Source organism: Sebastes umbrosus, chromosome 1, assembly GCF_015220745.1.
Source record: "Sebastes umbrosus isolate fSebUmb1 chromosome 1, fSebUmb1.pri, whole genome shotgun sequence".
Classification (NCBI taxonomy): domain Eukaryota; kingdom Metazoa; phylum Chordata; class Actinopteri; order Perciformes; family Sebastidae; genus Sebastes; species Sebastes umbrosus.
The window spans coordinates 29711117-29738524 of NC_051269.1; the positions used below are offsets into that span (position 1 = coordinate 29711117).

Here is a 27408-nt window from a genome sequence, read left to right on the forward strand (position 1 = left end):
TTCAGTGTGTTACAAAATGGCAAGCACGCGGCCCAAGTCAGATGTAATGGGAACAGCAGACGAGTACAATTTCATAAGAAGCTCTCATAAGAAGGGTTTAGCTCAGAGAGTTCCTCTGGTTCAAACTAAAACCTTTTTTTATCAGATCTAACTGTGTTAATCCCTTCTGACTTTCAGTGTGACTTTTCATTCTTTATGGTCTTGTATCCATGACAGGTCAGACGTGTCGCCTCCTCACACTGCCCGAACCCAAACTCAAAATACATTCCCCTGTCAATATATCTCATCTTTGAACTCCCGGTGTTTCTTGACACCATCTTTTTCCAAAAGTGGAAGGTACCATCTGGAGCTGCCATTGACCCCTTTAACTTCTGCCCTGTGCCCTGACATGCAACACCTTGCACGAACGAGACATCATGTGCTGACCAGTAATATGTGGCTCACTTGTCATGGTGATTTGTTGCACGGATATGCTGAGCTCCGCGTTTTATGCTTTGCTTCTGCACCACCTCCTACTTTACGGGAAAGGTTTGAGAACATGTTACTAACATGTTAATAAAGTTCATCCTATGTTATCCCACCCTACACAGTGAAATGTTTGCTGCATGTATCTCTACAGGTGATAATAAGTACATTTACTCAAGTAGGCCGAAGTACAATTTTCGAGGTTCTTTTATTTTACTTGAGTATATCAGTGTTCCTTTCTACCTCAATTTTACTACTTTTTACTCCATGACGAACTACAACATTAAAATGCTGCTTAAATAAACTTTAAAGGGACTGTTTGTAAGATTCAGAAATGCTTGTTAACAGCGACACCTGTGGCCGCTAAGTCAACGAAAGTCAGCGTCGGGCTCGAGCTTGCTCGCTCTACATAGACATGAACGAGCATCGCTCAAAACAGTGAGGCGACACACGTCAGCTAAAACCACAATATCACTCTATAATTCACCTGCTTGGCAGTAATGTTAGCTGACCAGACGAAGGTCTCTCCATGAATCAATACAGATCCTAGTGTTTGCTTTTCCTGCTTCAGCCTCCGGGGCTGAAGCACGAAGAGAAACGTTATCGTCTCCGACCGCAGCTGCAGGGAGACACCGGCACCCGGTCAGAGACGATAACGTTTCTCTCTGCGGAGCCCCGTCACTTCACAAGACACGGAAAGCCTCTGTTGGTCTGGAGGAGCTGCAGCATTTATTTCTGCACAAACGTCCACTGAACATTCACTAGATATTCTCAGAGCTACAAAGTCTTCTGCAGTGTGTAGTGTGCGCGCATCCACGTGAGGTGGAGCGAGCTGAGTGAAGGCAGGCAGGCAGAGGAGCAGAATACAGCAGAGACTCCGGCCCTGGAGACCAAAGTTACGGTCTCCCCCGCGTCCTCCGACCGCGGCCTACACTGTTTTGCAAGACGTGTTTCACTAGATATAACTTTGCGATTTTGGTGCTTCCGTGTAGTTTGTGTTGGAGTCTTGTCTGAACAGCGTAGCCACATGCGAGCGCGCACGGGAAACCGACCCGGTTGATTTATACGTGTAAGAAGTTACAAACAGTCCCTTTAAATACATCGGTAACAACACAAAGAGGCTAATATAATGTTTATAGTACCCTTTTCACAACAGCCATTGTGACATGTCAATGCAGGGTGAACACAGGTGTAATTAATAACATTAATTATGGCCTTGTTCCATTTAGGTGGGCCAAGGATCTTTACTATTGTGCATGCTGGCTCACTGGAATGGCTGTGACACACTAAATAGAACGGGACCATAATTAACATGCTTGTGTTTACCCTGCTATGACATGTCAAAATGGCTGCTATGACAAAGGGCTTATTAGCAATAAACACAAAGTACAGCTGAGGCAGATGGGAATGCCATTAGTTTTTTGGCTATTTTGTCAGAAATGAAAGTATTGGAAAAGTTACAGGAAAAGTCCTAAAAGTTATTACAATTCATCCTGACTATCCAATAGTTGTTGTGACATTTCACTCAGAACCACAAATTTAAATGTCATGGTGGCGGACTCAGGCTGTCTGGGGGGGGCGGGGCCAATAATAACAAATAAATACCAGCTACATGCCCCAACATGCAGAAAGTGTTTTAACATGTAAGCAGTGGCGGAAGCAGAGCATTATTTTTTTTTTTACTTAACTAAACTAAACTAAACTAAACTACGTTGGGGCTACTCCTTACAGTGGTGGGGCTCAAATCAATATCAGAATTTTCATAACACAATACAATATACAATACACAATAAATGTCATGGTGGCGGACTCAGGCTGTCTGGGGGGGCGGGGTCACAAATAAAAAATAAAAATGGCACCAGCTACATGCCCTAACATGCAGAAAGTTTTTTAACATGTAGGCAGTGGCGCAGCAGAGCATTTCTTTTTTTTTACTTAACTAAACTAAACTAAACTATGGTGGGGCTACTCCTTACAGTGGTGGGGCTCAAATCAATATCAGAATTTTGATAACACAATACAATACACAATAAAATAGCCCCCCCTACACCACCACGCGTTAAGCTACTGTTAGAATCTAACAGTAGCAATGCAATCATCTAACAGTTAGATGATTGCATCGAGAGCAACAGACGTGGACGGTCGCTACTACTGAGCTCAGACAATACCATTCATGCTATTTCAACTCGTTCACATTGTCAAGCACACCCGTCCACTACAAACCCCACATATTGTACATTATGTTCCACACTCCTCACACACACACACACACACACACACACACACACAGAGAGAGAGACAGTTAACAGAGCACAACAGGTGGATCCGAGTGAAAATACACATAGGCGATGTGAATGTGTTATGTTGAGGCGCTGTTGGGGCAACGGGAGAGAGTAATGTTCAAAAGTATAGGCCGAAATGAAAATAGAACGAGTTGGCTTATTCTGCTCGGTAACTTTCTTGGTTGTTCCTGGTGGGGCTATAACACAATTCTTGTTGGTGCTGTATCCCAACCAACCTATTATGTGGCACTGCATCGTGTTTTCTACACTCAAAGGGCATCATAGAAGGCACTTTATCATATTTCTGACACATCGGGCCAGTGTCTAGATGTCACAGTCCCTCCTCCGTGACACCTGCCTGCCTGGTGTGAGTGTGTTTCTATTATTTATTATTTATGAGTGACGTGTGATTGGTGTGTTTTGGTTTTGTCTGTTTGCTCGTTTCCCTCTCTGTCCTTCTCACTACTTACCTGGACATAATCTGCAATCTGCGCCTCCTGCCCACCAATCAAGCAAGTTCACTTCATAAACGGCCAGTCTCTGCCAGATCATTGCGATTCATGATTTGTCAATGTGCCACGCTTCCAGCTCCTGCTAGTGATCTTGTCAGTTTGTTTCCTGTTCATCTGTTTGCATGCCTGCTCACCTCACCTGACTGCTGCTCTCCACCCTCCAGGAAAAACCTACCTGCCTCTTCAGCTCTCTTCCTACCCGCCTGCCAGCTCACATCCCAGGAACCCCCCTTTCCCCTTACCACCGCCAACACCAGCCTGCAATATCAAAAACTCCTGTAAATAAAATACTTACCTTTTTACCTACCTGTTGTCCAGTGTCTGCGTTTGGGTCCAGCCACAGAAACCCTGAGAGTACATGGAACCTTATCATGTTTCATGTACCATGGCAATATGTCCAATAGTTGTTTAGATATTTCGATCTGGACCAAAGTGGTGGACCAACTAACCGACCGTCATTTCCATCTATAGATCTGTGACGCTAGTTCTCACGATCTCATCCCAACTAGTCACATACTGACACTTTGTCAGACCCCTCGGCATCACTTTTTGGTCACACTAAACACGTGCTTAATGTTGTGAATTAAACAAAAACACTTGCTTAGGTTTCGACAACAAAACCACTTAGTTAGGTTTTGGAAGAAACAACATGGTCTGGCTTAAAATTACTGCGTTTTTACAGTGTAAATGTGACTTGACATTGTGAACACAGGACACGAACGTAAAGCCTTGGACCCGTCCGCCCTGTGTGTCTTTTTGCTCTATAAACTATGTCACCACAGCATTTTCCCTGCAGAGTTTACTGTTGCCGTGGATGGGTTTACATTGTAGTTAATGGAAAGCCTTGTGCAACTCCTACCACCGTGGTAGGGTGCTTCATACGGCGGTCTCGAACGCCGATGGCCGTTACAAAGCGTCGATGTTATGCATGTTATATTGATGCCCTTGGCATAACAATATAACACGCACAGGGGAAATTTTTCCACAAAAAATAAGAACTTCTGAACTTTTGGCACTGTGTGTATACAGTATTTTGCTCTGTTAAAGCTTACGTACTCAATTTTACCAGCAGTTAAGTCATCAACATTGTACATATTGGCCTGTCACAAAGATGAGTCACAAATGAGGGAGAGAGAGGGAGAGTGTGTGTGTGTGTGTGTGTGTGTGAGCAGCTGATTGCTGGAGAGGATATTGTTCCAGCGGGTGGAAAGCTAATAGGTTTGTTTGTGAGGATGCTGCACCTGTCGTTTATTGATGGATTGAGCTGTAAATAACTTTGTGAAGCTGCTTAGCGCTCGGTGGGGGCTTCTGTGTTTCCTTCTCCGCTGTTCTTCCTCTTCTTTAATGCAAAAGGACTTATACACAGGAGCACATATTTTATCTTATTTTTAACTTATGTATTTTCCAGAGCATCTTATAGTTCAATGCTGAATCCCTCACTATGAAAGAGAAAACTGAAGGTGTCTCAGAGAAGTTGCCATGATCATCTCATTCCAGTGATGACCGCAGAGTCTCCCATGTTCCAAACACATTAATTTGTACACGTTACTGTATATTTGTGCAACAGTTCTTGTGTGGGTGTTCTGTTGAGTGTGGAAAACCCTCCGTGAGTATATTTATAGCCGGCCATTGTTGAGCCCCTAGAAACCTCTGTAATTGGATCTAGTCTATCTTGCTAAGGGAGTCTGGTGATAAATGAGTTGACAGATGTCGTTGGTCATGCCGTCCCTGTGATAACGGTACGCCCCACATCACCGTCTTAAGCTCTTAGTCTCCGCTGGATTAAATTCATAAGTGAATGGTGAGCCGGCTGAATTATCATTCTGAGGAAGGGATGCTTTGCTCAGTGGACATTTAATGGCTGTCTTCGTTGTGTCCTTGGGTATTAACTTTATCAAGTGGCCACTTCAAAGACGGATAACATGCTTCAATGCTGTTTTTTTTGTTTTTTTTAAAGGACCAGTGTGTAGGATTTAGTGCCATCTAGCGTTGAGGTTGCAGATTGCAACCGAATACCCCTCCACTCACTCATCCCTTTCCAAGCTGTCGGAGAAGTGTTGTGGCCTTCAGGTAACATAAAAACGCTAAAGACTCTCTCTAGAGCCAGTGTTTGGTTTGTCCGTTCTGGGCTACTGTAAAAACATGATGGAGCAACATGGTGGATTCCGTGACGAGGACTCCCTTTGTAGATATGAAGGGCTCATTCTAAGCTAACGAAAACACAATGAGTCTTAGTTTCAGGTGATTATACACTAATGAAAACAGAGTAATAAATACTATATTCCAACACAGTCTCATGGCAGTTTGTGAAATAGTCACAACATTTAATCGATTCATGTACATAGACACGAATTTACCCTTTTTTTGTGACGCTCAGCACGACTTTCAACAAAGGATTTTTTGTGCTTTTTCCTACGAATGTCCAGCAACACGTGACGTGCGTGTCAATTTCCGCTCCCGTCTTTTCAAAATAAAATTACTTTGTACTTTTGTGAAGGTTCTGAGTCCAGGTCCAGGTCATGGTATCCGAGTAAGGGTTAAATCAGCAGCAACAGGACTTGGTTAAGATTCTTGAAGACGTTTCACTTCTCATCCAAGAAGCTTCTTCAGTTGAACTGAAGAAGTGAAACGTCTTCAAGAATCTAAACCAAGTCCAGTTGCTGCTGATTTAACCCTTACTCGGATACTTAGTTAGGTTTAGGAAAAGATTGCGGTTTGGGTTTAAATAACACCGCAAGTGTCTTAACTTAAGTACGGAAGTTATGTGACAAATAAATCAACGTTGACTTCTGGTTTCACACGGGGTATGAACGCTGGTCTCCTGGGCGAAAGTCCAGTGTTTTTTGAGTCACAATTATGTGGATTACATATGAATTGATTTCGTGGTGACCAACACGAAAAAATATGAAATTCATGTCTATGTACACGAATCAATACATTACATTTTTAAACTGCTGTGCGCCAGGCTGCATATTCACACGCTGTTCCTTTAAGATTGCACGGGTAAACTTTGGCTCTCTCTAAAATAGTTTGAATTACCTGGAAAAAAACAACTATATTGTGTTATGTTTCATACACAATATGCAAAGAGTTTACGGCTCTTTATTCTGTTTGCCTTGAGTCTCCTTTTTTTATTTATTATAAAACAAGAAGCAACACAGGTAAAAGAAAAAAAGACTGAAACAGTGAATGCAAACATAAACTTTATAAATCTACAGCTTTAAAAACCTGATTAATAGGATGTGAAGATGTGTGTGTCTCACTATGTTGGAAACTTGTCCGTGCTCAGCCAGAGAATATGAGAATGTTACAATTATAAAACAAGATTGACAGGATGGATCGTGTTGCACCAGCAGATGACAGCCCCTGGCTGCATGCCTGGAAGTTATTCACAGCAGAGTCCCCCCCCACCACACAAACACACACACACACACACACACACACACACACACATGCACACACACACACGCGCACACACACACACACACACAGGGATCAAGTGTAAAGGGACGGCGTTAGAGGAGTGGGGCCGGTGGACAGGGCGTGTTGTGTTCATGTGCGTGTGTTTGTGCGTGTGTGTGTGTGTGAGTGTGTGTGTGTGTACGTGAATGTGCGCGTGTTTGTGCGTGTGTGTGTGTGTGTGTGTGTGTGTGTGTGTGTGTGTGTTTATGGTGCGAGGAGTTCAAGGTCAGAGCAAACACATGGTGCTAACCAGCAACTAGTGCAGGCTGTTTGTATAAGGTACAACATAGATATAAATAACTGCATCAATCAACGATTCACACTCTGACTGCTAAACGGAGGCAGATGAAGCCTCTTTAACTGCGATGTGTATTAAAGTAAACCTGTTAGATTCATAACATTACGAGAAGAAACATTTCCCGAACACTTTTGGACACTTGCGTCCCATTAAGAGCTGCGGACGTGATAAAGTGTCACACATGTCCTTGGACACATGAGGAGCAGTTAAAAATAGGAATAAACATTCAGGCTTTCACACAGACTGTAAAGACGGAGGGTTATTTACATTTGTACATTGTACATTTTGTTGCTGCCTATTATTGTTGTCAACTTATTTTGGCTAGAAAACATCAGGATCGGTATGTTTTTCTTTGACATTGTCTTACCCTCGTTCTCACTGTCGTCTTGTTGTATCATTGGACTCACATTAGGATTAAATTATGTCTTTAACTGTTAAAAATCTTCTAAAAATCAAGGGTACAGCAAAGTAGTTTTGGGTAAAACATCTCAAAGAAAAGGGGAACAAATAATGGAATAATGAGGGACTTATCAATCATTTATGGAAATCAAAATACTTATATAGGGGACAGTTAAACGCTAGCACACTGCATAGGAGATTTATCTGAATTTACTACAGTGTTGTTCCTTATTGTGATTGATAAAGTACGATAAAAACAAATTCTTTAACCCATTTACTCATTGGAGTTGCCCCAACAGAAAATCTGCTCGCTATAGTTGTTCAAGAGGCGTATACTGACTCGCTTTTATGTTCAGTCACAATACAGCAATAATAAGTCACTCATTAAGATATTAGTACCTTGTTCGTGCTGTTTAATTAAAGAGTAAAAAGAGGAGAACCATCAACACTTTATATCATAGCCCGCATAGTTTGTTCCTTACTGTGTAAATACAATAATTAACAATAATTGGTTCTTCATGAAACATTAAAGATTAGCATCCATCTACATTTATCTAAAATACCCATTTGTTATTGTCGTTCTCGATAGTTGTTGTCTTACCTGCATTTAAGTGCCAGAAAGAACCTGTAGGTGTTTTATTGGTATTTGATTCATACAACAAAATTACACTTTAAACCAAGTGCTGAAGTGTTACCATACTGTTCCATGTCAGCAAGCAGATAATAAGTTTAACAACACAACGAGATGATAATAAGAAAGCACATACTGCATATTAGCAGCTGTTTTTTCAGCCAAAAATAATGCAATGACACGAATGGCTCCTCTTGAGGAGAAGCGATGTGACAAAGACTCGGTTATCAGAGAGATGAAGGCTGCCCATCCCTCACATAGAGTTACATAACCAGTCTGAAGCAAAGGGAGCTGGCACCCGTCACCAGATCACAAGGTGCTGGCTGTGATCTCAGCTGTCAGGGGTTGACATTGAGGGCAGAAACTGCTGCTCCCCCTGAGTGGATGGATGGATGGCATTGAAGGAGGTCTGCCCCCCGCAGGACTCTGCTGACTTAATGTTGGACTATTTATAAATCAATATCAGCTACAGCCCAACACATGACTGAACTTCCAAAATGCCACGCACGCACATACAGTGAATACTCCCTGGGGCAACAGTACTAAACATGACTAAACATTTTCAGAGAGAGCTCTCGTCACAGCGGCTCTAGGGACTTAGAGGGAATTATCTCAACTATTATTTCATGGATTGCCATGAAATCTGGTACACACATCCTCTCAGAATGATAACGGCGACACCTGTGGCCGCTAAGTCAACGAAAGTAAGCGTCCTGTTACTCGCGCTTGTGCGCACTCTACATAGACATGAACGAGCATCGCTCAAAACAGTGAGGCGACACACGTCAGCTAAAACCACAATATCACTCTATATTTCACCTGCTTGGCAGTAATGTTAGCTGACCAGACGAAGGTCTCTCCATGAATCAATGCTTATCCTAGTGTTGGCTTTTCCTGCTTCAGCCTCCCGACCGCGGTCGGAGGAAACAGGGGAGACACCGGAGTTTTGGTCGGAGACGATAACCTTTCTCGCTGCGGAGCCCCGTCACTTCACAAGACACGGGAAACCTCTGTTGGTCTGGAGGAGCTGCAGCATTTATTCCTGCACAAACGTCCACTGTACATTCACTAGATATTCTCAGAGCTATGAAGTCTTCTGCAGTGTGTAGTGTGCGAGCATGCATGTAAGAGTGGAGCGAAAAAGTAAGTGAGAATGAGCGCGGTGTGTGAGTGAAGGCAGGCAGAGGAGCAGAGGAGCAGAGTACAGCAGAGACTCCGGCCCTGGAGACCAAAGCTACGGTCTCCCCCGGGTCCTCCGACCGCGGCCAACACTGTTTTGTAAGACGGGCTTCACTAGATATAACTTTGCGGTTTTGGTGCTTCCGTGTAGTTTGTGTTGGAGTCTGAGTCTAAACTGCGAAGCCACACGCGAGCGCGCATGGGACACCAACCCGTAAGATTTATACGTGTAAGAAATTACAAACAGTCCCTTAAACTTTTCATCTATAGTGCCATCATCAGGTAAAACAAATTATTTGTCCAATACTTTGGCTCTAAACCAAACACATCCAAACCAATGCATTGTGAAGATCATGTCCTCTGAAAATTTCACCTGGTAAAATGTTTCTTCTTTTTCTACCTGTTTCACAGATGAAAAAAGGAACAAAACATTTTTTTTCACCTGTTTTTAAGTCATTAACACAGGAGGGAAAACTATTTATATCTGACTTAGAAAATGGATCACCAGATTTTTTTCATCATTTTTACATCTAAAATTGAGTACCAAACAAACAGACAAACAAAACGAATAAAGACTTAGTAGACAGTATTTTCCAAACAGATTGTTTTTTTCCTGGCAGTGTGGAGAAGGCTTTGAAACAGAAAGAAGACTTTCATAAGAGGATATCTAATTTACAGAAGATATAATTGAACTGTGAAAATAAAATATGCAAAATCCAAATTATTATATAAAACAGACTTTTCTGAAGGGTGTAGGGTTGGGGAGACTCATTACCTCAGTATTTCTAATCTGGATATTAGCATTAACAACAACAGTCAAAGTTATTATTATTTTATAATAATAATATTATATAATTTGTTTTCAATTAATGTTTTGTTTTGAATTATGTATTTATTTATTTATCTGTTGATACTTTCCAGTGCATATCTTTAAAACCAATAAAATTTGATCTAAAAAAACAACAAAGTTATTATTTATTATTTTTTTATTCTATTATATAATTTTTTTTCAATTAATGTTTTGTTTTGAATTATGTATTTATTTGTCAATAATTTCCAGTGCATATCTTTAAAACCAATACAATTGTATCTAAAAAAAACAACAGTCAAAGATATTATTTATTATTTTTTTATTCTATTATATATATATATTTTTTTAATTAATGTTTTGTTTTGAATTATGTATTTATTTATTTGTTAATAATTTCCAGTGCATATCTTTAAAACCAATATAATTTGATCTAAAACAAACAAACAGTCAAAGTGATGTGTTGCCTGTCTTTTGTCATTATAGTTTAGTTTAATGTTGAGACCAACTTTCCATCTAAAGTCTTTTATTTAGACTTTTGTTGCATGTCCACCAAAGTGTGTGCCTTTTATTTTGAAGGCAGTTTAAACAGGAAGTCTTATTTTGGCAGGTTTGTTGCTGTTTGACGCAGGTGATCTCGTGTTTTGGGTCGAGACGTCATCCTAGTAAAAAATGCGGATCTTGTCCAGGAGGAAGGAATCTGCATCATCATCATCATCATCATCATCATCATCATCAGTAGCTGCACTTCCTGCTGGGAATGATCGACCACTGACAGGGTGAGTAAATTATTATTATTACTTATTAGAATAAATGATTCTCTGAGGAAACTGAACTCACATGATTTAAGTCTCAAAGCAAATCTCGAGTTTGAGTTCCGCATTTTTTTTCCCAGTGAAACTGAGCAAACAAGTTAAAGTGTGACTTCATTTCCACTTGACAGAGACAATTACACAACAACAGGACTCCTGTAAAAGGTCGAATAGAGGCGAGAAAGTTAAACATCTAGAAACGGATTCTGTACTATTGTTCACACAGTTACAGTTATGAGTGTTGGAAAAAAAGGGAAGGAAACAAGAGAGAGAAAGAGCAGATCTGTTGAGACTGTCTGGAGACATGGAGTCATCTTTGTGTGAGACTAGAATATAAAAAACAATTGCTGCAAATATAGAAAACAAAATATAGGTTATAGTTTTGGACAGTCAACTCAGTTAGTTTCATGTAACATTGTTTCCCCTCATCTTTGTAACTTTGTGTTTTTCATTTTTAATTATTATATATAATTATATAATTATTCATCATCATTATTATTATTATTGTTATTATTATTATTATTATTATTATTATTGTTGTTGTTGTTATTATTGTTATTATTATTATTATTATTATTTTACTTTGACTATTTTCTTACATGAGTATTTCCAATGCATGCAACTTTAGACTTCTACTATATTTACATGACAACTCATTAAGATTGTATTTACAGAGCCTACAGTATAATGAGCTTATAAAATATGCTGCACTGGTTGTGATTAAACTGCCCAAATCTATCGTTCATTCTGCTTCACCCAAATCAACTACTACAATAAAAGGGCGGCTGTGGCTCAGGGGGTATACTGTAGAGTGGGTCTTCCTTTAATCACACGGTTATTGGTTTGATCCCCGGCTCCCTCCTGTCCGCAAGTGTCCTTGAGCGAGACAATGAACCTCAAGTGGCTCCTCAGGTGCTTTACAGCAGCCCACTGCTCCCAAGGATGGGTTAAATGCAGAGGCCACTTTTCATGTATATAGCCTAATGTATGTGATGATTAAAATAAAGTTTAGGTTGTTTCAAATACTGCTTACACACTAATGTGTCAGTAATAATCAAATTAATGATGTAATACATAATAATTTAACATCTACTGGGCTCAATCTCTATATGAGTACTTTACTTTTGAATTTTGCTGCTAAAACATATTTTACTTGATTAAAATTTTACTTACATTTTAACATTATTGCTTCTTTTACTCAAGTGAACTTCCTACATTATGCAGTTTAAAGCTTAAACCACAATATCACTCTATATTTCAGCTGCTTGGCAGTAATGTTAGCTGACCAGACGAAGGTCTCTCCATGAATCACTGCTGATCCTAGTGTTGGCTTTTCCTGCTTCAGCCTCCCGACCGCGGCCGGAGGGAACAGGGGAGACACCGGAGTTTTCGGAGACGATAACGTTTCTCGCTGCGGAGCCCCGTCACTTCACAAGACACGGGAAACCTCTGTTGGTCTGGAGGAGCTGCAGCAGTTATTTCTGAACGTCCACGGTACATTCACTAGATATTCTCAAAGATAAAACTAACTCTTCTGCAGTGTGGAGTGTGCGCGCATGAACGTGAGAGTGGAGCGAAATAGCGAGAACGAGCGCGGTGTGTGAGTGAAGGCAAGCAGGCAGAGGAGCAGAGGAGCAGAGACTCCGGCCCTGGAGACCAAAGCTACGGTCTCCCACGCGTCCTCCGACCGCGGCCAACACTGTTTAACAAGACGGGCTTCACTAGATATAACTTTGCGGGTTTGGTGATTCCGTGTAGTTTGTGTTGGAGTCTTTTCTGAACAGCGTAGCCACACGCCAGCGCGCATGGGACACTGACCCGGATTGATTTAATGTTTTATATAAACCCTCTTATACCTTTAATATAGAAGGAAGTGTTGACATGTTAGGGTGCACACACACAGAGCATTGCTGCTGCTGTCTAGTTTTGGGGGAATATCGTTGACATAGTTCATGCCTGTTGTGAATGCAGTAACCTGGATAGCAAACAGGAAACACCTTCTTCGTTCTGCCCCCTCTATCTTCTATCTTCCTTCTGATGCTCCTCATGAAAACCATTTAGAAGCAAAGATGGAGGGACATGGTGGAACAATGTCAGGACAAAATATTTTAAAATCTTAAAAAAATAGCACAGTACAATAATGAAGCCTGACTCTTTCCTGTTTTGAGTCTATGCTGAGAAATACTGTGCAGACTCTCATTAAATAGATGATGACAAGGTTCCTTTTTATACTAAAGTAGTTTCACTTCCCTGTTTTCAAGAGCTACTTCCTCAACACTATGTGCCGTCACATACTTTCCATTTGCACATCTGTGGGAGAAACAGACTCCTCATACAGTCACTGTGGTTGGTGAGGCCTTATCTGGACAATGGGTTTCACTGTCACACATGTGTTGTTGTGGTGCTCCGTCGATATGCTTTGAGTCTGGATTTACATACTGAGACGGTGTCTGATTCCTTGACGACAACAGGAAGCTGGTTGGAGATGGAGGAGGCTGTACACAGCTGTAAGAAATGACGAGGAGTCCTAGATTCATGGAGCGGCGACAGATGAGCTTATGAGAGGTGAGTAAATCAGTACTGATATACAAGACAGTGCATTGTACGTTAGAGGTAAGAGTTTGAAATTACTTTGCACACAGAGCCAGAAAAAAAGGAAACAAAAACCAAAGCATTATGATTTTAATAGGCCTTATGAAAAGTTAGATGAGTCTTGGTTTGTATTGAAAGGATCAAACTGTAAAAACTGCCATTTTTACAAGTGAGAAGACTTTTATGCACATTATTTTCTATTATAAGTAAAAACAATTATGTTTTGGTTTTTAAAACTTTTTTGTTTCCAACATCCCCACCTGCAGGGACAATCCTGAATCCTGACACTGATGTTATACATGTATATACAGTATATGTATTTTGTCAATTTGAGTGTTCTACACTAGAGAACATGGTGAATAGTTTACAAGCTGATTCCAGTATTTTTATTTAGTATATTGACTACTTATAGGCCAATAAATTAATAAATAAATAAATAAACAAAGAAAGGCTCCAGCATTTTTCACCCTGAAATTTATTCCCAGCTGTGTGGATAAGAATTTGAAAAAGCAGTTTAGCTTAGCTTTAGTTTAGCTGGAGACTCTTAGGGTTGGTTCCAAATCGCATCATTTTTCTTTTTACTTTTAATACATACTGTAGCTGCCCTTACAAAGTACGTTCTGTTGCATGCAGTATGCACACAATTACTACTTCGTCATAACATTGTGCCTTGAACTTTGACACTCTTGCTCATAGACAGAGGATATGTGGGTCAGAATAGCCAGAAAAGTATGTGTAGTGTCTAAAAGGGAACTGAATGGTTACGGTTAGGCATTGATCTGGAATAGTTAAGGTTGGGATAGATTGGGTAGTGAGTCTCACATGAGTTTTTGCAAGTTTTTGCAGATCTCAGATCAGATTTCACAATTTTCTGATTACCCTCTACGGCCAAAAGCATGCAGACTTGCATACTGCAAAATACGATCGGATGTAAGATAGACATCCTGGTATTTTTGGCATACTGCATTTGACATACTATGTAATGGGACATACAAAAATACATTTCTGGCATACGAGATAATATGGTAGTGGGGGTATTGGAACACAGAGTGAGTCTAATACGTCACCCATCTGTATATAGTGAGTGCATGTTAGATTAATGTAATTTCCTCTATTTACTAGCTGCAGATCCCTGAGCTGTGAGATGGAGGAAGCGTACAGTGAACTGTACCAGCAGTTTCTTCGTCTGAGGTCACTTTGCCTGAGACAAGCAGCTCTTCTTCATCAACTCACAACAGCTCTGCAGAAACAGCAAGGTCCATATAAAACCTATTGTTATTCCAATGCTCATAAACATGACACTCCCTTAAAACATCTAAAACTCTCTGTCTGCAGGTGGCTTTGTTCCTAATGGAGAGTTGAGTGATATGATGTCCATCCCCGTCCAGTGTTCCCAAGAACTCCCCGTATATCTCCGAGAAACGCCTCAACCGTTAACAGTCGCGGCACTCAACCCTGCAGCCCAACGTGATGTCGATCGTCTCCCTCGAAACATGGGAACTTTTTATGATCTCCTCACTGAAGATATATCTAAGCTCTGTGTGGATGTGCCTCGTCAGGGAAAGGAAGACGGGAAGATGTTGGAGCACCCTGTTGCGCCCCTGTTGAGCCTCGACGTCATGAGGTGGCAAGGAGTCTCCTCCAATGTCTCAAATAACCCCGGGGGAGCAGATCATCGTTGTGGAGACAGGACGATGCACACAGTCGGGGTAAGGTGTCTTTACTGGACAAAACTCCCAGGGTCTCTCAAATCTGTCCTCAGATTTTTACCATGTTCTTCCTCATGTGTTGTCCTCTGTGTTTGTGTCAGATGACTGCGACAGACTGTCACTCCCCGGTCGGAGACCCCCTGAGTCAGCCTGGCGGGATGCTGATGTCAGACGTGGCGCTGCAGTCTCATGTCTGTGAGTTCTGCCAGGCGATTTTTCCCGGAGACTCGACCACCAGAGGGGAGTTCCTACGTCATCTTTACACCCACGTCACCTAGACCGAACTGAACTGTCTTTTCCTCCTGATATATGTGTTCATGTGATATGCCGGGATTGAGAAGGTGTAACTCAGTTAACCTGATCTCTGGAAACAGCATTGACAAGATTGACCTGCTCTTCATGTGGTTAGCCGTTTGCCCAGATGAACTGTGCAGATGCTGATGCTGGCATAATTTTTCTGTCTCTGAGATGTAAAATCAAAAGTGGAAAACTTCCTATGCTTCAACTGTATGTGAAAATATTGAGATATTATATTTGCAAAGGCTCAGTTCACCTCACTTACATCTACATCTAGCCATGGTTTTATTTCTCCAGGTTTTGACATATCTATCCACAGACCTCATCAAGTCTGGTATGAGTCTGGAGCTGCTCCATAGTGTTTCGTTTTTATACCCAAATGAGTTTTAATCTATCGTAGTGTCCTCTGTTCTGAAACAGAAAATGGACCCATACTGTAGACCTTTTCAAACTTAACAACATAAACATTCTCAATGGGCCTCTTTGTATTTCCTGTTTCTTAATGACTGCGTCTGAAATCACATACTATCCACTACATACTCAATATGCGTACTGTTGTTCAACATACTTTTGTGTAAATAAACAATAGTAGTGTGATCTTTTCGGACGCACTGAGCAGCAATTTACGTCGTCACTTCCTGAGAGCCTACCTTGCCGGTTGGAGACGTGTAACCATGGTAACCCGTGCTAACTTCATGCGACCAAAACTATGATTTGTGAGAACCATAAAGTCTGAATTAGAGTTAAAATATATACTACGCCTAGTAAAGTGAAATCTTATACTTACACTTAAATTGAATTGAAGCATTATTGATGTTACAGAGCTGTCTGTCAACGTCTGTTATGAACGTTGTCGTCACTACCGCATTGCATTGTGGGATATTTATGACGCTGCAGTGTCCAGCGTTGCATACTGCAATATTTAATTTAAATAGTATGCAATTCACGTACTATTGGTTTAATACTAAGGTTTCGGACACACTAAAAAAAATCCCACATACTGTTTTAGCGAACTAAATAGCATGTTAGTGTGGAATTTCGGACGCAACTAATGCAGTAGCTGACAGGAAGAAACTTGGACCAAAGCTGTTGCCCTAGCAACAGAATGGCAATGAAAACGTCTATAATCAGAACACCCCTGGGTGCTCTCAGTGTCTTCTATAACATCTCTCCCTATTCATTGTCTATGGAGCAGTTCCACTCTTTATACCGGGTGACATCACTAATTTGAGTTGTAGCACTTCCGGTTTTGGGATTTGGGAGAGAGTTGTTCATGCATACTAATATTTTTTGGACTGTCTTAGATCATAGGAATAACATGAATTTTGAAAAATGGGTGTAGTTCAGCTTTAATTTTATTATTGAAAACTTTTGCTTTACAAGTTTTTGGGAATTTGCACAAGCAAGCAGACATCACAGACACTTCCTAATTTCATTAATAGTCTTCCTGCTGCTGTTTAAATGTTTGCTGTCAAGCGTTAAACTGATCGGCTGTCTGCTGCTCAGCTCTGTGTTACTGACGACAGAGCACGGGCTGAGAATAGACTCAAAGATTTAACTCCCTAATAATGGTGCTGACAGCTGATTGATTGTGACGGCTCCCTTCATCTGCTGTCACATTGGCTGTTTGTCTCATAATCACAGTAAAGGAAACAAACTTAGATATAAATGCTCTTGTCAAAGGACAGCTTTTTATATAAACATCATCTTTAACCTCTTAAGCTTTGACCTTGCATGTTAGCATGTTGATGTTTATTAGGTTAGTTTAGCTTGTTAGCATTCTAACAGTTGCTAATTAGCAATAAACACAAAGTTTAGCTGGAGCTGATGGGAATGTCATCAGCTTTGCAGGTATTTATTTATTTAGATATTTCAACTAATTACCGCCTCGCGGTTGTACAGTATGCCTCCACAATGCCTCAAGTTGCAATTTACCTCTATGTCTGTCCAAAATATCATCACTTCTTTATTTTATCCTGTTAGACATTACATTTGTGTGAAATTGTCATAATCTGCATATGAATTCTTGAGTTATGGCCAAAAATGTGATTTGTGAAGACACGGTGACCTTTGACCTTTGACCAACAAATTTTTATCAGTTCATCCTTGAGCCCAAGAGGATGTTTGTGAAGAAATTCCCTCCAGGCGTTTCAGAGATATCGCGGTCACGAGAATTGACCGACGGATGGATGGACAACCCGAATGCGAAGGCATAAAAAAACAAAAACGTCAACCTCATGGTGGCGCTATAGGTAAGTCTTAAAATACTTGTTGAGATACCTCAGTCTGAACTAAAGTGGTAGATCGACTGGCTGATCAGAAGACACTGCCATTCCTAGACAATAGCAAAGCTTGATTACTATAATGTTTAATATTCAAACCTTTATGATTTGTGAAATAAACTAACATTTGTGGTTTTGAAATACAACTGAATTCCTTGAGGCTGTCAAATGTTTGGATTGTGTGTCCTTATCTCCTCTGTCTGAAAATCGAGCAAGGGAGGGTGTGTGTGTGTGTGTGTGTGTGAGAGAGAGAGAGTGCTGATGACATCACTGGTACAGGTGAGTCATGCCGGCGTCGAGGCTGCTCGGTGCAGAACGTCAGTGCAACAAACAAGACGACAGCAGAGGTGTTGCTGGCTGTGTGACGCAGCTCCTGCAGCCTCTTCCACACATCCGAACTGCCAAGATATAAACGATTCTTTGTGGGAAACAATGCAACACGCTGTGACTTTAAGCAATAAAATAACATTTATTGAGATGTAACAAAATAAATAATCTGTTTTGCAACATAATAAACTGAGGAGGTTACTAATGCTCAAGAGACAGGCCGATGTAACTGATGCACAGCAAGCTACCTCACTGACACACATACTGTAAGTATACAAAAATCCTAACGTTTTTAGTCATTATCAACAGGAGCTTTGTCATTATACGAAGTTTGAATACATTTTAACCATTTTTAAACAGGAACTTGTGGGAGCTGCTGTATTAAGAGTCGAGCACCATGAGATTTCTTTCTGTAAACCTCTGCATGTGTTTTTCTAAAGCTTAGAAAGTAAAGAAAGATTAGTCACCCTAATGTACGATAAGTCTCAAAGGACAGAAGAGGGAAACTGACAGAAGGTTCACCTGGTAAATATCTAAGACTACAGAAATCATCTCAAAAGTTTCTGCTACACTTAACTAAAATAGCATCAAAAATTTACACTAATCCCCACATTTTCTGAAAATGTTGTGTTGTTTTTTTTAATTCTCTAAATCTTGCAATGTAGTTTTGAATGCAGTCTCCTCACAGGCTGTACTGTACAACATTGGGAACAACATTAAAGTATAGATGAGAGGGAGGAGCAGCTGATGACAGCGAGTATCCTCCCTGCTGAAGGGCCCTGGAGCTGAAACCTGATGTGAAGAGAGAGGCGACTGAAAAGTTAACCGTCGACTGAAAATCAAAAGCATCTGTGTTTTTTTATCTCATGCCACCCAGTTTGCAAAAGGTGTTTTGAGCACATTTTTTCACATAATTAAAGATAATGAAAAGCCTGAAGTATCAAAACACCATATCAGCCGCTTGTGCAGAACATCGTTACAGAAAGATGTGAGGGAGAGGATGATGAAGACTTTGTATCTCATGAACCTCAGCACGCCTGCTCACATGTCATGGTGATGCAGCGAAGGACAAAAGGCCTCTGAACCTGACAGCGGTTTGTGTGAACGCTCTGGTAACTCTAGATCAACATGTGCCACACACCCTCCTTTTCTTTCTTTTTTTTCTTTACAAATCCATCTACGTGGGCTTTATTTATCTTCATCTTTGAACCCTAAAGAAAACACTGACTTCAAAAAGCAGAACATCCATTTGTTTCCGAGGGTGAGGAGCTGCTGAGAACGTCATCATACTGTTTTTTAGATTGTAACTTGATTAAAATGTAGATAAAAGTCTTCCTGCTAAACCAACTTTCCTTTACACAACTACAGTATGTTACTGGAGAGTCAATTTCCAAAGTTGCAGTGCCCCCTGCTGTGTCAAACCAATTTCATCTGAAACAGGTGGCACTGTCGACACGCGGCACTTCTCACAATAAACTGACTAATTTATCAAAATATCAGATTTTTCCTAATAAAATCAGTAAGTTTTTCCGCTATCAGCTAAAATCTACGGGACATGCAGTCCATGTATTTTTTTTTTTTTTAAATGAACAAAAAGTGTCTCCCCTACATATTTACTGAATATAAAGTCAGAACAGAACATTTTTTGATCCACAATTTCAGTGTTTAGAAGTCACTGCAGGTTTATGATATCAGTCGCTGGTAAATTCGGATAATTACTGTTTGTCAGTGTCAGACTGTACAGCAGACTCTGAGTGGAGTTCAGTGGCAGGCGCCTGAGGACAAGTTCCCTGACAAAAGCTGAGCGTTTTCATTTCCCCCGATGATTAGAGTCGTCTTTGGTGATGCAGGGGCTGCTGCTCCTGCACGTTGTTATCAAGCTCCGCCTCTCCACTTTACAGTCATGGTCTGTGGAGAGAGGTAAAGTTTAAGATGAGAGCTGATACGAAAATTAACTTAGAAGTCACTTAAAGAACAAAATACTAGTTAAGATGAAAAGTATATAAAGAGCATTAATAGCAATTCCAGACTGAAGCAAGTGGTATTTAGGTTATGAATGGATCTACTTAGTCTGTAAAATCGACTGTAAATCTACTGTGAGCCGTGTCAATCAACTGGGAAATTAAAGGACAATAAAACGTCTAGTCTTTATGTGTGTTTAACACTTTGAAAGCAAGATGAACAGCACAGTTTTACAATGACCAGACAGCCAGTTATTATGATACTGAGGTAAAGGATAAATATAAGGCACAGTAATCAAGATGCAACCAGTGTTTTGAGACCTTTGAATAACAGTTTGGGGAATTCATCAAGAGACTCTCCCACGTGCAGTGAAGTCATCATGGTTTATATGACCAACCCAAGCTGTTGACTAACAAAAAGTCTCCAAGTATTCTAAGTTTAATTCGTTTTGGACTGGTGATAAGGCAGTGATGCAAATCAAGTCAACAAGACGCGTAAATAAACAAAACAAAAGTTGATGTTCATTGTGTATTCGTATTGAAACAATCACCTCTGATGTGCATTTATAAGAAAAGTGTTTCCCAAGTTAATGAATATTCATTTATTTATTTGCTCATTAAGAAAACATCTGTGCGCTTTAACAGCAAGCAGTAACATAATAACTTATGAAGAATGTAATTTGTGATAACACAAAAATTTAATAACATATTCAGTAACATTCATGAAAAAAAAATACATGTGGTTTTGTTTTCAATTCATGATTTAAATGTTAAAATGATGCATGAGGAATATATGATAAGTTATGTCAGAAAAAAGTGAGAGGAAGTGAGAGAAAGTTGTGATTAAAGAGCGAGTCAGACAAAGGAAACTTGGATGAGTGAGAGAGAGACAAAAAAAACGAGACAAAGTGAGGGAGATCGACGTCAGAGATGAAACATATGTCATTTTTTGTTATTTCCGCAGTCCTTTTGGTAGAGGGAGAAGATGTATAAAAAAGACTGTGCCATTTCCCTGCCCACAGGTTTTATTTTTGTACACTGTCGCTTGGTGAGTCAATGCAACGCCCCTCCAATTACCTCCCACTCCTTCGCCCCCACGCCCATCCATCCCGCCCTTCAGCCCACGCACCTAACACACTCTGACGTCAGTAGCTGCCGAGAGGGGGGGTCCGATTCTGCCGCCCACAGAGTACTTCCTATCCCCCCCCCCTCCTCCCTCCCTCCCTCCCTCCCCGCCCCCTCATGTCTTTGCTGGCTTCCTTCTCCTCGCTTCATCTCTTCGACTGGCTATCACAGCTCAGAACGACTAACTTGCCCAGATCGCTTGCTTTTTTTTTTCTCTTTCTTGTGAGAAGCTGTGATGCATCAGAAAAATGCTGCAGTAACAGAGTATTAAAGAAGTGCTATAACAGTGTAACACCCCTCCTCCCCTCCTCTCTCACTCCATTCCTCTCTATATATCGCTCTACACCTCCTTCTGTTTCCCCTTCTAACTTCTATCCTCTCTAATTTACAGTCTGGTGAAGTTCAGCTGTGCATGGTGGGAGGCGTCACCTCAGAGAGATTGTGACTCACTACAGTTCAAGCTGTAGAGCTATAAAATATTCATTGTTAGGAGAGGTTAAGCAGTCTCTGTCTGTCATTTTCAATTCAACCCAAACATCAACTTGCTCTCTTTTAATCCCCGCCCCCCAAATTCCAACTTTACGAAATAGTTTGATATTTTGGGAAATAAGTTTAATTGCTTTCTTGCAGAGTTAGACGAGTAGATTGATACCACTCTTGTAAAGTCTGTACGTTAAATATGAAGCGAACGCCAGCAGCTGTTAGCTTGGCATAAAGATTGTAAACAGAGGGAAACAGCTGGCCTGGCTTTGTCCGAGGGTAATCTACCTCTATAGCTCAATATTTAACACATTTTATCTTGTTTATTTAATCTCTAAAAAAATCAAAAGTGTGAAACTGCTTCCAGCCAATAAATAGTTCAGCACATACACACATGTGAAACGGCAAATTGTGATTTTTTTTTTGCACATTAAAGGTGCTATATGCGAAATTTGCCTGCACACGGCTCTCACCTCTGACATCACAAACAAACATGGAGGTGGCAGAGCCGAAATGGCGGTGGCTAGCAGTGCTTGCCGCGCTAACGGTGCTAACAGCGCCAACAGTGCTAACAACAACAAGAGTGCTGACAGTGCTGAGGGTGTTAATGGGGGTTAGCTCACACCGCAACGTCACCGTCCTGCAACCGTTATCATGTAACCGCCGCATGAGCACCGGCGTAAGAGCACTGCTCTCCCTCGCATGCCCAGCTTGGGTAGTGTGCAGTGCAGATGGGATATGTTAAACTATGGTACCAGAGGCTTAAAATTATCGTATTTTGAGAAAAATTATCGTACGCAACTCATAACCAAAGGAACATATTGGCGTAAATGTGTAATTTTAATGTGTAAACTTTTTGACGCACCTACAAAACTACCCATAAGTCCATCAGTCTGACAATTTTTTGTAATAGCCTGCTATTACAAAATTAAATTACAAAACAGCACGACTGGAAGCCTGTTCATAATCTGCATGAAAACAGTTAAGGCCATAAGCTAAGCTAATTAAATAAATAAATAAATAAATAAATAAATAAACAAACAAATAAATAACTGGGCTTACTGGTGCATTCAAAGCTATCTCTTGTGCAAACTCTCTTCGAGCGGTGGGAGAGAGAACGTCAGCCATGCTCGCTTGCGATATAGCATGTTCATTGTGAGTTTTAGAGGAGCTGATAGGTGGATTTTGTTACCTTTGGAAGGAGCCTTACTAGTAGTTTCTCCATTTCCAGTCTTTGTGCTATGCTAAGCTAACCAGCTGTAGGCTTATATTTACCGTTAAAAAAATAAAAGTATTGATCTTCTCATCTAACTTTCGGCCAGAAAGCAAAGATGCCTATTTCCCAAAATGTCAAACTATTCCTTTAACCTGAACAAAGTTGGACAAACATCGCAAAACAGACTTTTATTATGTGTCCATTATTAAGCACATGATATTGTTGAGTCATTATTGGAAAAGTCACCTGTAGAGTGAGCTCGTTCTGACCCTATGCTGATCTTGCCAGCCCGATCATGTGACACCATCCGAGCCAATCGCAGCCCTTCGTCCATTAGCGTTTGCTGTATGAGATGGCGACTCCAGCTGGCGGGGTTGGACGTTGTGTCGGTGTGGGGACGGGGGGACGGAGACTGGTTGCACTGTGAGCCGATGTCTAACAGAACAGACAGATTTGGATGTGAATGCTGTCTTCAAATGCTAACTTCTTATAGAAACAGGCAGGAAGAATGTCAGCAGTAGGAGATCAACTGATCAAATGAAGACCAGTTTACAGCTCAGCTCAGACAAAACGACATAGATCAGAAGTCTTTACCATGTGAAACACTGTCGAGGCTTTCTGCAGACAAGCTGTCATCATCTGCCCTCTGGGTCAAGCCCTCTGAGCCCTCCACTCCGAGAAGTGATGACACACCCTCAGGCACTATTACCTAAAAACACATCGCTGTCAATTGAGTGCTAACAACCCACTTCACATTACTGACACGTGACCTGAACTGTGGCTACGTTCACACACAAGGTCGGGTGATAGAATCACACATTATTATGTATAAGAAGTCACATTGAATATTGTTGCTGCTCTGAAAACTCACCTCATGTCTCGCTCTCTTCAGGCACAGTACGCCGATCTCATCTGCATTCGTCCTGCAGGAGGAAAACAGTCATGAAAGTTCGTTCTTGACCTCGGGAACAAGTAATTTGACAAAAATAAATCTTGACTCAAAGTCCACTGAGTTTTTGCAGAGCTTTCAACTGCAAGGTCTTCCTCAGCAGATGGAGGATGAAGGCTCTGATGTTTTTGTGCAAGATGCAGCAAGAGACAAGAAGTTACACTGAATACAACTTTTATTCAACTTGTGAAATGACCTGGAACATAATTGTAACTGGACTTTTCCAATAAACTAAGTATCTCTCCGAATTGTTTGTATGCAAATAGCACAAGGGGGACTTTTTGTCTTAGCATTTGTGTGTTTGGTTTTGATCATTTGACTGGGAAATATTTAAAGAATGAAATAAGTTAATAAAGGGCTTTTGAAATGCTCATTAAATCTAATATATTATAATAATCTCATGAGTACTGTGTTGTTACTTTCTGCAATCAATTCATCATGAGGGAAAACTGATATTTACTTTCCGAATTTTTTTTGTTTAAGTTACCGACCACAGATGGGATTTGTGTATTCCTGTGTGGCTCCAAAGTTAGCTCATCATACTAACACTACAGAGGTTGGAGTTTAATTCCCACTGTGATCTGAACCAGGTTCATTGAGAAAACAAACGCACTGGTGGGAAGATGACTCATAAGTGCTTTTTACAGCTATGATATGATTTAATTTATTTCACATGTGGCTCATTGTAACAAGATGCTACTATACCTCGAATGTATTTTAAGAATTGCTTAAATGTTCCTGTGGAGGGTACGGACTAAAACTGCTGTATATTCCTGATTCTCGAGATAGAGGAGGACAAGACACAGCAGGTGTGAGGTGTGCTGGTCGCTGGTGAGCAGATCACTCGCCTTCTTTATATAGGCAGCGGCCCTACCTTGCATGCTTTAGAGTGGAGGTGTAGGCACATTTTCTCGCCACCTGCCGAGCCAAAGAAAAGAGCTCCACCCGTCTCAGCAAAAGGGCATTGTCGCGCATGCAGAACTGGGCTGCAGCTTCATTGATGATCAACTGAGGAGGAAAAGAACTGAGTGAAGGAGGGACGGACACTGAGAAAACATCATGCAGACAATAAAGACATGACATACAGCTATACCCTCTGGATCACAATAGGAACTTCCCTATAGTACTGTATGAAACATGTGTCTTTGGTGCTTTTACCTCATGGTGCGTGAGCTGCTTCCCTTCTCTCCTCTTGGAGTCAAAGCGTCCATAAATGAGACTGTACTTCCTGATCTCCTCTTCCTTGTTCACATCCTGGGACCCCATTTTGAAGATGTGTCCGACAGTCTTTGCCATCTTCTTGTTCATCCTGAGCAGAGTCTTCACCTCTGCAGGGTCTGACCTTGGAAGGGTCCGGAGGAGCCTATCCACGCTGTCCACCACCGCCCTCGCCGTCTCCCCGTCCAGCTGTCCTCCGGGCCAGGCCGACAGGACCGATGGGGTGAAGGAAGCGGAGGGGCTGGGAGACGTGGAGGGACCTGGAGGACACGTTGACAGCAGAGGTGGGCTGGGCGGCTCCTCCTCTGTTCCGGATGCAGACGCCAAATTGCAGTTCCCATCAGGCTCTGGGCTGAGCCAGTGTGGGTCCATTGGGGATAGTTTTTCCCTGTAGTGTGTGTCTGGTGGCTGTGGGGACGCCTGGGAGCAAGGGCTTCTTGGACTCCCACTGTGCATCGGCGTAAGACACGCCCGATCTTCCCTCTCACACGGTGACCCCGGTTGCCCGTTGCTCACAGACTTCCTGGGCCCGCCCGCCGACCCACAGGTGCCTGTCCCGTCCACTTTGAAGAGCGGGATGCCCCCATGAGGAACGCTGGAGACGGGCTGGCTGAAGAGGGCAGGGTTCGCCGCCCAGTCTCGGAGGGCCTTCTGGAGCCTACGCACATGCAGCGGCTTGGTGGCCATGCCAACTAGTGCCATGATCTCCAGGAACTCCTCCTCTGCTGCCTCGCAGAGCTGTTGCACGTCGTCACCGCCTTGCTGGATGAAGGTTTCATAATAGGCCAGCAGGTTGGCCCTCTGCAGCACCCGATAGAGCTGCAACTCCCCGAGTGTGCGTGGCAGAGACATGGCACACACAGTTCTGGAAAAGTTTAGGCAGGAGAAAGGAAAGACATGAAACCTGCAGGTGGAGAAATCCTGGACGAGTTATTTTTTAGATAAAGATTTTTTTGCCATCTTGGACTACACATAGTACAACATGTTCCAAACTCTTTTACCTGGATGAAGCATTAATACAAAATGAATAAAGGAAGCATGCTTTGGAGCAGAATCCTCCAACTATTATCACCTTTTTAAAAATGTTTTTTTATTTAAGCCCTCATATGACTGATGGGTTGAGTACACATAAACCTCTCTTACCTTCTTCAGGTCAGGTAGATGGATGTGCAGAGAGGAAAGGTGTCTCTCCAAACCACAGATGTCTCCCGGAGTGAAACTGATGAAGAAATAAAAACTATTTTCGTTTTGATCTATGAGACATTAAGATTATTTGGCTCAAGCTCAAATAAAACCATCGACTGAAGGAGTCAAGTATTCCTGAGCCAGATGTTAACCCAGCTCTTAAGCACACATCGCAGTTTTTATGATCCTGTTCTTGTTTCTTACCCTGTTACCGATCGCCTGAAAGCTTCCCCGGCTCAGATTGGCGTAGTAAATCCCCTCTGCGTATCGTAGCTCGTCTGAAATCACTGGCAGAAATCCTCCTCCGGCGCAGCGTATTGGTTGCTGGCTGCCCTGTCTGTGTGGGCTGGAGAATGACGGGGGCGGACTGCAGCACGCCATCTGACCGAAAAAGAGCCTTCCTCTCCCGGTAGAGAGGCGGCTTTCAAATTGGAGATGTGGGTGGTGGTGGGGGCTTGAAATTAAACCCTGTGCGTCTTCAAGATTTTCTCTTTACGCAGTAAGCTGTTGGGGGTTCCCAGAGTTTCACCGTGTGATGAAAGGACCCCCTCAACAAAGCAGCCAGACATCAGCACTATACCAACACTATACAGACTTATTTAAAGAACAATGAGCAGATGTGGGGCTTTTTTTCTGATCTGTTTTTAGGAGGTGGGTGTAAATTATTCTGAGAGTACCAGGTGAAACGCTTAGCACATTTAAAGGGCCAATTCACCCAAATAATGTTATAATATCACCAACAATGTCAATCAGTGGTGGATGTAACTAAGTAGACTTGGAACTTGACTTGGACAAAAAAATGACTTGTGAGCATCTTTGCTTTTTAATTCATGAACGTATACTTTAAACCTGCAGTAGGCAGTATATTTTTGGCATCATTTGGCAAAAATTCCATAATAACCTTTCAGCATATTGTAATTCAAGTGTTCTGAGAAAAAACTAGACTGCTGCACCTCCTCATGGCTCTGTTTTCAGTCTTTAAAAAGTCTAGTCTGTGACAGGAGACTTGGGTCAATCACAGGTCATTTCAGAGAGAGAGAGAGCGTTCCTATTGGCGGTGCTTGGTATTTCCTCAACTGATCTCACAGTCTTTCTCCTTTTACAGCTAAACAGATGATACAAGATGTTTCTGAAAACATTTGAGGAGAGAAATAGGCATTACAGTAACAGAATATTGATTCATATTTGATCAGCGCTGCCTAGTTTGACCATTTGATGG

At 41.6% G+C, this 27408-nt stretch overlaps 2 protein-coding genes across 7 annotated transcripts; one reads left to right on the top strand and one right to left on the bottom strand.

Moving 5' to 3' along the window:
• Positions 1 to 10657: 10657 nt before the first annotated feature.
• On the top strand, positions 10658 to 15925 carry zgc:113184 (uncharacterized protein LOC553745 homolog). Of its 3 annotated transcripts, none has more exons than XM_037752816.1 (5): positions 10658 to 10815; positions 13320 to 13413; positions 14563 to 14696; positions 14776 to 15149; positions 15251 to 15925. In XM_037752816.1, exons 3-5 carry the CDS (start codon positions 14585 to 14587, stop codon positions 15425 to 15427), a joined length of 663 nt encoding a protein of 220 aa, XP_037608744.1. In that variant the 5' UTR covers positions 10658 to 10815; positions 13320 to 13413; positions 14563 to 14584; the 3' UTR covers positions 15428 to 15925. The 3 variants fall into 3 exon arrangements, with proteins under 3 accessions (XP_037608744.1, XP_037607912.1, XP_037609557.1); XM_037751984.1 differs by having other exon boundaries at positions 14569 to 14696; XM_037753629.1 differs by lacking the exon at positions 10658 to 10815 and having other exon boundaries at positions 13156 to 13413.
• A 2248-nt stretch (positions 15926 to 18173) lies between these two features.
• nab2 (NGFI-A binding protein 2 (EGR1 binding protein 2)) lies at positions 18174 to 27096 on the bottom strand. 4 transcript variants are annotated; one of them, XM_037784658.1, is made up of 8 exons: positions 26394 to 27096; positions 26148 to 26223; positions 24945 to 25869; positions 24661 to 24794; positions 23709 to 23760; positions 23432 to 23546; positions 23084 to 23272; positions 18174 to 19963 (listed from the first exon to the last, which is right to left on the bottom strand). In XM_037784658.1, the coding sequence occupies exons 3-8, from the start codon at positions 25854 to 25856 to the stop codon at positions 19866 to 19868; spliced, it is 1500 nt and encodes a 499-aa protein (XP_037640586.1). In that variant the 5' UTR covers positions 25857 to 25869; positions 26148 to 26223; positions 26394 to 27096; the 3' UTR covers positions 18174 to 19865. The 4 variants fall into 4 exon arrangements, with proteins under 4 accessions (XP_037640586.1, XP_037642210.1, XP_037641419.1 ...); XM_037786282.1 differs by having other exon boundaries at positions 24945 to 25908; XM_037785491.1 differs by lacking the exon at positions 26394 to 27096 and having other exon boundaries at positions 26148 to 26387.
• Between the last annotated feature and the right edge of the window lie 312 nt (positions 27097 to 27408).

Bases quoted from the DNA above. Each gene is read 5' to 3' on its own strand.
- zgc:113184 (XM_037752816.1), top strand. From the start codon at position 14,585: ATGGAGGAAGCGTACAGTGAACTGTACCAGCAGTTTCTTCGTCTGAGG. The intron at 14,697-14,775 runs GTCCATATAAAA...CTCTGTCTGCAG, and splicing joins AGCTCTGCAGAAACAGCAAG to GTGGCTTTGTTCCTAATGGA. The intron at 15,150-15,250 runs GTAAGGTGTCTT...TGTTTGTGTCAG, and splicing joins GGACGATGCACACAGTCGGG to ATGACTGCGACAGACTGTCA.
- nab2 (XM_037784658.1), bottom strand. From the start codon at position 25,856: ATGTCTCTGCCACGCACACTCGGGGAGTTGCAGCTCTATCGGGTGCTG. The intron at 23,273-23,431 runs GTAAAGACTTCT...CTGTTCTGTTAG, and splicing joins CCTCGACAGTGTTTCACATG to ACATCGGCTCACAGTGCAAC. The intron at 19,964-23,083 runs GTGACTTTTCCA...CTCTCTCCACAG, and splicing joins AGAACGAGCTCACTCTACAG to ACCATGACTGTAAAGTGGAG.